Source organism: Medicago truncatula, chromosome 2 (assembly GCF_003473485.1).
Source record: "Medicago truncatula cultivar Jemalong A17 chromosome 2, MtrunA17r5.0-ANR, whole genome shotgun sequence".
Classification (NCBI taxonomy): domain Eukaryota; kingdom Viridiplantae; phylum Streptophyta; class Magnoliopsida; order Fabales; family Fabaceae; genus Medicago; species Medicago truncatula.
In genome coordinates this window covers 15,630,926-15,644,291 of record NC_053043.1, presented here as the reverse complement: position 1 = coordinate 15,644,291, position 13,366 = coordinate 15,630,926, and the positions used below count along the sequence as shown (strand labels likewise).

Here is a 13,366-nt window from a genome sequence, read left to right as displayed (position 1 = left end):
GTGAATAAAAGAGGTCGCGTCCTAATGAAAGTACTAAAAATCTCTAGAAAAAGCAATACAAGCAGCATTTGCTAGCAAATCATTCGAAATAAAAACAGAAAAAAAGCAAAACAATTCTAAGATTGGAGTCCAAACTTAGACCATATTTTATGAAATTATATGTAACCTAACTGACTTTTTATTAAACATGGATCCACGCTTTTTTTAGATGAAACATGAGTACATTTAATGGTTCCCGAATCATCAAAGATATTACTTACCTATTTTTCTTTTCACATTAACATATTTGTGTTTTTGTAAGACATCTACATATTTGTTTTTGCATACAACAAAATTTCTTGATTGATGTACGATTTAATATTTTTTATGGATTGAAAATTAGACTTTTGTGAAACTTTGAATATATATTGGGTAGAATTAACATAAAATAGACCTCCTTCAAATACTAAATTGATTAAATTAACATATTAAAAGAGGCTATTTGTTAAAACTTTTTAAAGAGAGGCTATTTCTTATAGCAAACTGTAGTTTTTACTTTCAAAACACCAATAACTATAGTTTACAATAAAAAAAAATAGCCTCTTTTACATAATACTTTAAAATCAATTAAAGAAAATTCTCATATAAACAAATTCACCAATATCATATATCTTCCAATGCATATTTTGATTATTTAAAGTTAATCTATGCAATTAGATACTTTGCCACTTTCCATATTGTTTGTGTGGGTATGTGTGGCCCTTACCAAAAATCCACTTCTCACTATTATCCTTTGACATTTTCACAATGTCAACCTAACCTAATAACCAAAAAAACTTGTTTCAATAAAGTCAAAATAACAACAGAATCAGAATAGTACACAACAAGTATCATACTCACACTATGATGCCCTCCCTCCAATTATTGTACTAAAATATTTCACACATTTTGTACCAAAAGAAATTGACACTTTTTTTCCTTAAAGAATAGTTACAAATTAAAGAAATAAAATATTAGTTTTATCAGTAATGAATTTGTACTTACTGGTTAAGAATTTGACCAATGACTTTTACGTACCAAAAAAGTTAATCCTAAAAAATAAATTAACCATTTCTTTGGTACAACAAGTGCAATTAGACACCAAATTTTAAGTCAAAGCAGAGAAATAAAAAATTCATTCAAAACTCATATACCCATCTTCACCCAAATATGCTGCCTCCATCCCTTCTATCATCCATCACCACATATTGGGTTCATCTTCCAAAAGAACAAACTATTCGGCACGTATTGATTTCTCAAACATTATGGCACTTAAATAAGCAGAAAATTCTAACACTACTACTTGTTCAAACTCGACTTTGAACCCAAAACTATTTGATTTGATAAAGGTTCTGTATCATAATTCATAAGGTTTTGTTTGGTAAAAAGAAGTAGACAGTAGTTAATATAGTTAATAGCAGATGAACTTGTAATTAAGTGAAAGTAGATAAGATAGTTACTTAAATTTATATTGTTTAATAAAATTAATGGTTGAACAATCTGATAAATATAAAATGACATACACATTTAGTTTTTGTCGTCTATTTAATGTCATTTACACAAACATAGTTCACTGTTAGCTATCCGCATGGACATATAGATTACGTGGCATCCACACTGCAAGTGACTCATGACATTTTTTTTAAGAAAAATTACTCATCAGAATTATTATATGATATTACTAAACATATTTTCATTTGTCCTTTATGATGGAACTAAACTTAAACTTAAGAATTTATTTTCATTTTTTTTGGTCTAGTAGCCTAGAGAATGGATCTCACACATTTAAATGTGGAGTGCGGTGTTCGGGATTCGAACCCCGGCCCCTGCATAAATTATGCAATGTCCATATCGGTTGAGCTAAACTCACTGCGACAATTTATTTTCATTTTAATCCTTATATTAAGCAGTGCTCCTTTTTTTCTCATATTATGTGTGCTATTTGGACTATTTTACCATCTGAAATTATTTATCATTTTATAATATCTATACAATATTTATTATTTTTTAAACCTATCCTTATTTATTAATGCAATTGCAAGTCCATAGTTTAAAATAGTAAACTATTTGCGCATTCTTGGTTTTTCTCTAGTTAGTTCTCCTTTTAACTATTTAGGTGTGTGATAATTTTCATTGGTAAACCTAAACTTGTCAATTTTCAACTTATCATGGACAAGATCAAGCATATACTAGCCTCTTGGAAAGATGGTCTTCTTTCTTTAATGAGAAAAGTTCAACTTGTGATTCATGGCATGCATTTATATTTGATGTTCTAGATCTTGATAGTTCTACTGTTTCAAGGCTCAATTCCAATATTGTGGCAGGTTGTATCAGAGATGGAAAATGATATTTTGCTATTATTATGCAGCCAAAAGTTTCTGACATGTGTAATGACATCAAGAACATGACCATACCAATTAGTTCAATTCTTGACACTAGAGTTTAGGATCATTTCTAATATGGAAAACTTGATTTTAAAGATGCATACACTAGCATATGTCAACCTCCTTTAATAGGGTTTCTTGAGGCAAATCCATTTGGTCTCATTGCATCCCTTTTGCCAAGTCATTGCATTGCTTTTGTGTAGAATATTTCATAATGTAGTTGCTACTAATGATAAGCTGAGAAAGAGAAGTTTGAGTATGATTTCAAGTTGTTGCTTGTGTTGCAAGCATTATGAGTGTGATAACAATATTTTTCCCCTAAGATATCAATTTGTGGAGGAATTTTCAAAGATCGCAATGCGAATTTTTTTTGTAGTTTCTTTGAGTCTTTGCGAATTGCCAATATTTTCCAAGTTGAAATTAAATGTGATATGTGCGCTATATAATTTGCCTCTAGCAAATATTGGACGAATTTTCGGCTTAAATGGTAAAAGAGGTTGTTGAGTACCAACATAGTTGTGATGTTATATCTCCATGCCATGTTTTTGCATTATGATTTGCATTTTTTTTCCTTTAAATAAAACTCAAAAATTGGAAATAACTTGTACAATAAAGCAAGGATATGACCACTTTTATTAACAAATGGACAAAACATTTTCAAGAGTCACGTGTTTTCACCTAGAAGAGCCCTACATTAGCGTGAAATCAACATATTGAGCATACCAATAAGTTGTCACTATGTGCCATTTGCTTGTCTGGTTTCTTCTTTAAAAAGGCATCTGACAATCTCTAGTGGAATGGGTCAATTTGCCAAATTGTCCGACAAATATTGCGATTTTGCAGTATTATAGACAAAACCGTTAATCAAATTATATTGCTGATTAATTTTGCATGGAAAATAAAAATTATGAGTGGTATATTTTATAAAATTAGTCTTTATTAGTGGTATATTTTCACAAAGATGCTTGAAAATAAGGTGGCATTTAGGATGCACAAGGGGAAGATTTGTGCACCATGCACAAGTGAAAGATTTTTGGACAGTTGGCGGTAAAAACACCTTTTTTACCTGCTGGAATATTTTAATGAAACATATTATATTGTAAAATATTCCATTTATTGTTTCTACTGCTCACACCCCCCTAAAAAACCACCACTATCAGCAATAACTTGTATACCCCCTAAAATTGAAATATGGAGAGTAGTAATTCAGATTTTCCTTCTTCACACGTGAAACACCACTTTAAATCATTTTGAGCTTTGTTCATTTTTCTTCATCTCCATAGCCACCCATGTTCTTGACATTTTCAGATATGCTTTCTCCTTCATGCTTAACTTAAAGTTCTTCTTCATCAACAAAATTGTTCAACATTATTTCATTTTCCTTTATTGATCTGGAAATTGCAGCTTAGTTTGGTTTATAGATCTAGATTCATTTTCAACTTAAAAGTATGAATAAAACTTTGTTTATCATAGATTGTGCAATCAAAGATTTGATGGCAAGAGGTTTGGTTAGGTTGGTGTCTGCTCATTCTAGTTAGCAGATTTACACTAGAGCCACTAATACATAGGCGGTTTTGAGGTGTTTTTTATTTTCCTGATTTTGTTTAGAGACAACATTATTATGAGGATGTGTTTGGTTTTCATGTTTTTGTCATTTTGTTGAAGGCAGTTGTTGAAAAAAAAAATTAAATTAATGATGACAAGTTTAATTTTTGCTTTTATGAAGGGAAAAAAAAAAACCTACCCATTAACTTAAATTCTTCTTCATCAACAAAATTGTTCAATATTATTTCATTTTCTTTTGAAGTTTGGAGATTGCAGCTTAGTGTGGTTCATAGATCTGGATTCATTAAATCTCTTGGTTGATTTCTGAAATCTTTCAACTTAAAGGTTTTATTATGCTATATGGTTGTTGAATACTAGTGTTGTTGGCCAATAAAAGAGGCTGAGTAACCATAACTGAAAGAAACTTTATTTTTTTTATAGATAAATTTTGGTCAATAAAAGAGGCTAAGAGACCAACACTGGTTGCACGACAGTCAGAAATGTTGGTCTGCAGTCGCGCACGGTCGTGCATAATGTTGGAACGACCGTTCGTAAATTCACTGGAAGAGAATTTATTTTAGTTTATTTTCATGCACACAGTCGTGCTCTTAAATGGCACGGTCGTGCGTGACATCCTGGAAGTGATTGTGTTTGGTTTCTACTAGTTTTGTTATGTAATTATGCATGTCTTTGGTTCCTGCAATTTTGTTGATAAAAAGGAAATGTGGGTTTCGGTGAATATGTCTTGTCCGATTTCCTGCATCCCTTAGTGAAATTTTGAAAAGAGGAAAGAAATGAAGTTAGATGTTATAATTTGATTGACATGTATAGAACGATTATAGCATATTGAAAGAAAGAAAGAAAAAATATCCAAGTTTGTGTTGCCTGTGTTACTGCCTTGTTTTGTTTTCTGAGTTTGTTTTGCGAGTGCTTGTGATTATTTCAATATATGTATGTATTATGAACTGGAAAATGGATATTCATGAAATCCTATAAATTTTCATAATTCCAAATTTAAGCAACATAGTTGGGGAAAGCAACATTACTGGGGGAAGTTCAGAGGTATCTTGAAGTCATTACATTACTGTGTAAATTATTTTTGAAAGAATCTTGGAGTCAATGTACTCGGATGAACGTTCAATGACTAATCAAACTATTTATCGACTAACCAAGCTTACATCTCTAACCCTAATGACAACTATAACCCTAATGACAAGATTCTTTAACCTAAACTACTTCCAAGATTTCAAAACGACTAATCAAACTCACAACTCTTACCCTAACTGAAAGAATCTTGGAGTCAAAGTACTTGGATGAACGTTCAATGACTAATCAAACTCTTGTTATCGACAAATCAAGCCTGTAACAACGACAAATCAAACCCACATATCTTACGCTAACAACAAGAATCTTATACGTAAAGTACTTGGATAAATATTACTACCTCCTTCCCTATATATAAGACCCTTTTGCTAAAATCACGGAAATTAAGAAAGTGAATATTTATATTAAAGTTGTTTGTAAGTACTATTGTTTTTATAGTTTTATCCTTAAGAGAGAGAGTTAGTTTATGTTTTCCATATGCTATTTATTGCTGATTCAAGAAAAAGATGTATAATAAATAGGAACATGTATCTAAAGAAATAATTAATGTAGTTGGAAATAGCAAAAGGATCTTATAAAAAGGGACAAAAAAAAAATTCTTCAAAAGAGTCTTATAATTAAGGACGGAGGTAGTAATTGATTACTCAAGATATTCACCATGTGGATTGTATTTAATTATTTTTATCGTTATTATTATAAAACTAATTTATAAATTCAATATAGATAACAAATTAAAACTATTTTTTAAACACGTTAAAATAAAAATAACATAATAATACATTAATTAAATAAACTCAGGAATAAAAAATGCAAAAAAAAAAATCTTAACAATACATCAACTCAAACTTGCTAATGTATAAATGTTTTGCTTATTTTAATGTCCATTTATCTTGACCCATTGAACAATAATGTACACACTTAGGTCACTAAAATAAGCAAAACTTGACATTTTATATTTTTTTAATAATTAATATATGTGGTCTTTAATATACATCACACAAACTATTTATTAAATAAACCTAACATGTTATATTTTGTTTATAATAGTGACTAAAATGTCTATTTTTTACCAAATTTATTCATATTCTAAAAACAATTTCTAAATTTTTATCCATTATCTTATTTTTCGAAAAATAAAAAATAATCTAATTATTAAATTTTTATCCAATTATTAAATATTCTAAATTTTTGAAAATAAAAAAATCCAATTAGCTAAATTTTAAATATGATTTATCGAAAAAAAAATCCTATCATCTAAATTTTAAAAAACCAATATTCTAAATTTATCGAAAACAAAAAAAAATTCTACTAAATTTTATTCTTTTTCGAATTAATGTATCTTTAATTTATAATTATGATTTATTGTATATTTAATTTATAAATATAATTTATTATATATTTTATTTATATTATGATTTAAGAAAAATTGCTAAATTTCCTTCTACCAAAATTAATTGATAATGTTATGGGGCCTTGTTCTATTTAAGCTTGGGCCTGGTTTGGTAATATAAGCCCAATACAATATCTACCAAAAAAACCATTAAAATACTATCATTTATTCAATCTGTGGGACCCGCGTGTACAAAAGCAGCAGGCCACCTATCACACAATTGAAGCAGATCTGGACCGTTGGAGTTTTATATTAATAAATCAATGGTCCAGAATTGATTTCAGCTCTTAAATGCACAACTTATGCATGGTGCACAAATCTTTCCCTTGTGCATGCTAAACCCCACCTGAAAATAAAGGAATTCTTTATTCAAGATAATGAAGCATGTTTTATATACAACTTCATAAAAAAAACATGTTTATATACCGAAGATTACGGCTCTGTTTGGTAAAAATAGCGGATAGCTGATAAGCTATCTGATAGCTTTTAGCTGATAAGTTAGCCGATAGCTTTTAGCTGATAGTTTTTAACTGATAAGCTAACTGAAGTGCTTGGTAAAAATAGCGGTTCAACTAGCTGATAAATGTAAAATGACATAAAGGGTATTCTTAATTCATAATAAAAATTATATCAATTAATATTTAAGTATTTGTAATTTTGTAAACTAATTTTTCTTTAAAAAAATACTTTAAATTTATTAATTTAATATATCCTATGTATTATAAATTAAATTAAATTTTATTCACTAAAATTTTATCTTATATTTATTATCATTTAAGTGTTTCCACTTTATAAAGAAAATAACATTTACCTCAAAAACAAAAAAAAAAAGATAACACTAATAGAGTAATACTAATAACAGAGAATAAAGAAAATAACACTTACCTCAAAAAAAATAAAAAATAAAAAGTAACACTAATAGAGTAATAGTATTTTGTTTCGTAAAAAAAAAACGAAGGTATATATTTTTTCAAAACAAAAAAAAAAGTCAGCTGATATATATACAAAAATTGGAATAAAGGGATAGTAGTCTTTATTACGTAGCTTATTATAAAAATTGTAATGGTAAAAATGGAATTTAAATGAAATAATAAGGTAAAATTGGAAGAAAAAACGAGAAGCCATAAGCTATAAGCTCAAACGCTACTTGGAATAGCTTCTGAAAAATAACTTATAAGCTCGTGAAATAAGCTATAAGCTCATGGTGAAAAAGTGTTACCAAACAGAGCTTTTTTTGTCAAACGAGCTTATAAGCTATAAGCTAAGAGCTAAAAGCTCTTTTTTGGGGTTTCCCAAACAGACCCTACAAGTTAAGTAGCTACTGCAATACAATAACATAAATGACACATGCTATTTGTAACTAACAGCACACTAAATCATTTTACCTAGTACTTAAATTTGATTAATGATTATATGATGATATATAGATACACAAGTTGGGTTATGTATATCACATAGACCAACCTTGGAGATGAGGGATTGAAATGAAGAGGTTTATTTAGCAGATCAACTTGCTGAGAAGATGATGATAGTGACATTAGTCAGGTGTATAAGACCATTCTGAATAATTTTCAGATGGTATGCTTGTCTGTTTCTCAGTATTTGGTGAACTTATTGAAGGTGGATTATGTGCAAAATAAGAAAATGGACAAAATGCAAAAGGTGAGAAATGATAACTCAGCAAGTGCTCTATAATACAAAAAGACACAAGACTTTGGTCCATAATACAAGCTAAATCAAAAACAAATCAGAAAACAAACATGATGTTGTCTGCAATAACACATAAGTATGCAAAGAAAACTAATTTTACAGTGGAAGCATGTTATTTTTGATAAACAAAAAGGATAGATTAGATCAATTGGTGCATAAATAAATAAAAAGGAACAGATCAAAATCAGTTTTCAACATTTTTCTCTGATACAATGCTTCAAGAATTTTCTTTCGTGATAAGTGATATCGCATTAGATTTCTATAGGTTCCATATATGATGTGGGGTGACAAAATTTGTTTCTGTAACATATCAATAAAATTTCATGAATTTGACCAATGAAGCAGTTTGCCTAAAGAAAATAACTTAAATCTATCTATCTGTTCTGCCCAAATTCTCTTCACTTATGTCCTTTGGTTTATTCTGGCATTGAAGAGAATGAAAAACATCAAATGAAAAACTGAGGAGGATTCTTAGCTTTACTAAATTGTTACTTTGTTGATTTTGTAACCATCTTCTGAACTGCTTCAGATGCCGCAGAAGCAGCCTTGTCAAAACCTAACTTTTGCAACTCATTTAAGAAACCATTAGCATCAGTTTCACTGATTTTGTATGGACTGTGTTGAGCATCAGGAAATGAACCATTCATCACATCTTCCTTATATTCCAGTAAGGCTTTATTGATGACGTCTCCGACACGAGCATACTGTTTACAAAATTTTGGAGTCACCTGCAAAAAATATGGTCACCTCAACTTCAGCACTGTACTGTATATCCTATAAAAATTGAAAGAAAAATGAGGTTAACATTTGATCTAAATACCTTTGCATGGTGAGGGTGTTGTAACATACCAAGAAGATCATGGTAAACAAGCACCTGCGTAATTAATCAAAAATAAATTAGAAATTATTTTCTTACTTTGAATTGAGAAAAAGATTCCCTTTTCTATTTGTTAATGTAAAATTATATGCTCGTAAATGATCCTCTGTTTAATTATTTCTAAATAAATGAGGGATAATAAAATTAAAACTCATCCATAAGAGACACGAGACCAATCTTAATATATTCTCGAACTTGATAAAAACATCTCCATATATTGTATTAAAGTGAAAATATTATTTAAGAGAGACAATTATCAGGAAGCGAAAGCACACAACTTGAAGAAGAATAAATGCATTGAAATAAAGCAAAGGTCAATTATTATTAGCTAAACAAAATAATTGCAACTAATGTAGGCTACTCAGTATTTGGAATCACCGTGAGTTTCACGAAATCACGGCAACATTATGATTTTGTTGAAGCTACAAAGTGTGGTTTTTGCCAAAATCACGGTAACACATCATGATTATGACTAATTTGCTGTCAATCCAAACATACATGAATATTAGGCCAACTGACCTGTCCACTGCAATAGGGACCAGCCCCAATTCCAATTGTAGGAATTTGAAGCGCCGCTGTTGCTGCTGCAGACACCGGTGCAGGCACACATTCAAGAACAACAGCAAAACACCCTGCTTCTTGCAAAGCCAATGCTGTCTCGACAACCTACACAAACTCATTCCTTTTAGAATGACCAAAACATTGTTTAAATGCAAAAATACTTGCATCATGCATGAAAGAATAGAGATATAGACCTTGACAGCACTTGCAACATTCCTACCCTGAGGCCTAAATCCTCCTAAAACACTAATGGCTTGTGGAGTAAGACCAACATGCCCAATCACAGCTATTCCAGCTTCAACAATAGCTTTTGCTGCAACAATTCTTGAAGGTGAACCTCCTTCCAACTTTATGGCATCCATTTGTCCTTCTTTCAAAATTCGAACTGCCGTGTCCGCTGCCTGGTTATGATCAAAACAGCAGCACTTAAAACCATTGCACATTCTAAGAAAGTTAAAACAATTACACAAATAAGATGTTAAATCAAAACAAAACCTATTAAAACTATTTAGTAAAGCTTAATTATTAAGAAAATGGAGGGCTAGTATTGAAAGGTCTAGAGTAATTAGATAACGGTTGTAACTTACTATTATTACTTGGTTCAGTCAGTTTAAATGAAGAAGCAACCAACTGTTAGTTGTATAAATATAGTAGCAACTAGCAAGTGGTTTGGCTTTGCGGTGAAAATATAAGTTGAAGATTTGACTAGGAGGTTGGCTATTGGATTACTGCAGGTTGTTGAACCTCAAATTTCGATGAATCATGCTCCTAAATCTACTCAGATTGTTAGTTAATGATCAAACACTGCATGTTTAAATATGTTTTCCTCAATTTAATCAAAATGTTCTTTTTGATTATTTTGTTTTAAGAGGCTATTTGCCAAAACCTTCTCAAAATATCTAGGAACTTCTATTAACTAAGACCAAGTTATACACAGTAAGTTCCACACCATAATCTCTTTTCCCAAATCCAAGTTCTTAACCTACAGAACATTCCAAGTTTAATAAGTAATCAGATATCACTGTGTTGCATGTAAACTCATCAAACAGCAATTATGGCTTAAGGTAAGGTTTTAAGTTATACAATACGTTTTTATAATTGTTCATAACAATTGGTGCTTTCATTGAGAGAATAAGCTATACTTAGACTACTCTAGCATAACTAAATTCTTCATTCATTTGATTCTAAAACATGATGAGTCATGCACTAAGATATTTAACGCAATCAACTCATTTCCTATAGAAACAGCTTACATAAACTTATACATAAGTGCTTATCATAATCAAACATGCAAATAAGTTATTTATGAAAACATAGCCTAAGAAACAAACAAAGAAAAGAAAAGTAAAGTACCTGATTAGAACTACATTCATAGGTTCCAAAAGGCAAATCACCAACAAGAAGAGGAGTTTTAGCACCACGAGCAACCGCACGACAATGAACAAGCATTTCATCTAAAGTAATAGGCAAAGTAGTATCATGACCATGAACAACCATGGAAGCAGAATCACCAACAAGACAGATATCAATGGCGGCCATATCGAGGTGAACAGCAGAAGGGTAATCATAAGCAGTGACCATTGTGATTGGCTGTGAGTTTTTATGTTTTTGTCGTAGTTGTGAAAGTGTTACTCTTTTGTTTTGTGATGTTGGACCTGTGTATACTGTGTTTTCTGGGAGATTGCTCATGTTACGGAGAAGAGATGATGAACGATGAAGGGTTTTTGTTGCTTTCAGCATTGATCTTAGAATTGCCATGGTTGCTTTCAGAGAGAGAGAGAGAGTCAAGTACTTCCTTTTTGGGTAGTTTCTATGTACTTGTTGTGATGATTCGTTGATTCATGAGAATTTGGTTTTTGCTATCAACCCTGTTCGAGTTCAATTTCTTTCCACACAATACGTGGCCTTGCAAATGTAAGGTTCATGCACACCTTATGCCTAGCCAACACAATGTCAAGTCTAGTACTATCTAATTATTCAATTATATATATATATATATATATATATATATATATATATATATATATATATATATATATATAAGTTCCTTTTACATATTAAGCTCACAAAATAAATTTACCTTACCACCAAAATCAACATGACGCGAGCAGGAGTATTCACGATACGGCTCATTTTCTTTCAACAAAATAGATGTAACCTGAAACAAAGATAAATCATTAAATAAATTCCAATTCTCATATAACCGTTGAATTGAAAAAAGGAAACTCATCTTCGAAGAGATGGTGACGCTGTGCTATTCAAGGGATATTAGGGTTCATCATGGTCTCAAGTTTCAACAAAATCCCACTATAACTTATGTTCTCTTCTAACTCTATATACTCCAAAGTTTCCAACTAATCTAAATCTAACTTTCAAGAGCACCAACATCACAAGCTAAATATCATGATCCACCATAATATAGTATAATAAACCTTAGAATAATTACGCAATTACCAATTTGAATAAACAATTACTCGATAGCTCCATATACAATTTGAATAAATATTATGATTCACCTCTAACTTATATTTCCCCAAATACTCTCAACCATGCCATAATACTCTACTGTCTTTCCATCCTACTTCTAAGAATTTATCCCAATAAAAGCATCAAAGTTTTCAAATTTCTAAATTTATTTCAAGCCTATACAAATCAAATTCTTCACTTATAACTAAACAATCCCAAGAAACACCAAAGTAACTTAAACTAACTCAATCCTTTCTAGACACAACTAAAGAGAATCATGACATTTTCATTTTATTTTCTTAACAAGCTAATAGCACAACAAGAATCATAAGCTAATACCAAAATTAATCAAACTCAAACCAAGTTATTCTTAAATTCTAAAGGAAGAGAAAGTTAATATTCAAATTAAAAGTTGGTCCTTTTTACTTGTTGAGACATAATTGAGCAAGATCAAAATTTAAATCAACTCAACAATACATTCTATCATCTCAATGTGATTATTCATATTTTAAAGAATGAAGAAAAGTTAGGGTTTCAAAAATAGAGATTGGGGTTTTCACAATTTTAAAGATAGCTGAACGATTCAAGGAAGATATAAACTCACCCTTGATGAGGAAATTCTTGTGCGGTATCTTTTCTTCAAGTTACTGATTCAGAGCAAAAATTGAAGAAAAGTTAAAGTGAAATGGAAAACAAGAAAGATGAAGAAAAGGAAGAAGATAATGTGAATCTAGACATGCACTAATCGACACAAATTTGCATTCCATTAGTCATAGAAACCAAACGATTTCAACAAATCATTACAAATAATAAAATCATTCACAGATTGCAAAGAAGAAAATCATACACAACATGAACACCCATTTCACCATTTTTTTCAATTATCAATAATTTAAACAAAACAAATAAAACCAAAGTAATCACAGATTCAAAAACCCATTTTTTACATAAAAAAAAAAAAAAAAAAAAAAAAAACAATTAAATACACAGTTGCATACAATCTGAAGCAATATAGATTAAATTTGAAAACGACCCATTAAGCAAATTAGATTAAAGATGCAAACTTTATATCTAGAGATAGGGAAAAACGTCAAAATGATTCATGGGTCGATCTAGAGAGATTGGAATGTGTGAAAAGGAAAAAGGAACCCTAAGAGAAGATGATGATAGTGGTGGCAGTGGAAACAAGAAGAAGATAATAGGTTTTGATGTTAATTACCTTGATGGAGAAAAATACGTGTGTGGTGTGTGTTTATTTGGGAAAAAAATAATTAAATAAATTGAAACTAAAATTAGGAAAGAAAAAAAAAA

At 30.2% G+C, this 13,366-nt stretch overlaps 1 protein-coding gene across 2 annotated transcripts; it reads right to left on the bottom strand.

The window, feature by feature from the left end:
* Positions 1-8,303: 8,303 nt before the first annotated feature.
* LOC25491946 (3-methyl-2-oxobutanoate hydroxymethyltransferase 1, mitochondrial) lies at positions 8,304-13,259 on the bottom strand. Of its 2 annotated transcripts, none has more exons than XM_039830464.1 (7): positions 12,660-13,259; positions 11,670-11,747; positions 10,943-11,527; positions 9,784-9,990; positions 9,548-9,694; positions 8,972-9,025; positions 8,304-8,879 (listed from the first exon to the last, which is right to left on the bottom strand). In XM_039830464.1, the coding sequence occupies exons 3-7, from the start codon at positions 11,345-11,347 to the stop codon at positions 8,640-8,642; spliced, it is 1,053 nt and encodes a 350-aa protein (XP_039686398.1). In that variant the 5' UTR covers positions 11,348-11,527; positions 11,670-11,747; positions 12,660-13,259; the 3' UTR covers positions 8,304-8,639. The 2 variants fall into 2 exon arrangements, with proteins under 2 accessions (XP_039686398.1, XP_039686399.1); XM_039830465.1 differs by having other exon boundaries at positions 11,675-11,747.
* Between the last annotated feature and the right edge of the window lie 107 nt (positions 13,260-13,366).

Coding starts and splice junctions, on each gene's coding strand:
- LOC25491946 (XM_039830464.1), bottom strand. CDS start 11,347: ATGGCAATTCTAAGATCAATGCTGAAAGCAACAAAAACCCTTCATCGT. Junction 9,991..10,942: donor ATGAATGTAGTTCTAATCAG/GTACTTTACTTT, acceptor GATCATAACCAG/GCAGCGGACACGGCAGTTCG. Junction 9,695..9,783: donor ATGTTGCAAGTGCTGTCAAG/GTCTATATCTCT, acceptor GAGTTTGTGTAG/GTTGTCGAGACAGCATTGGC.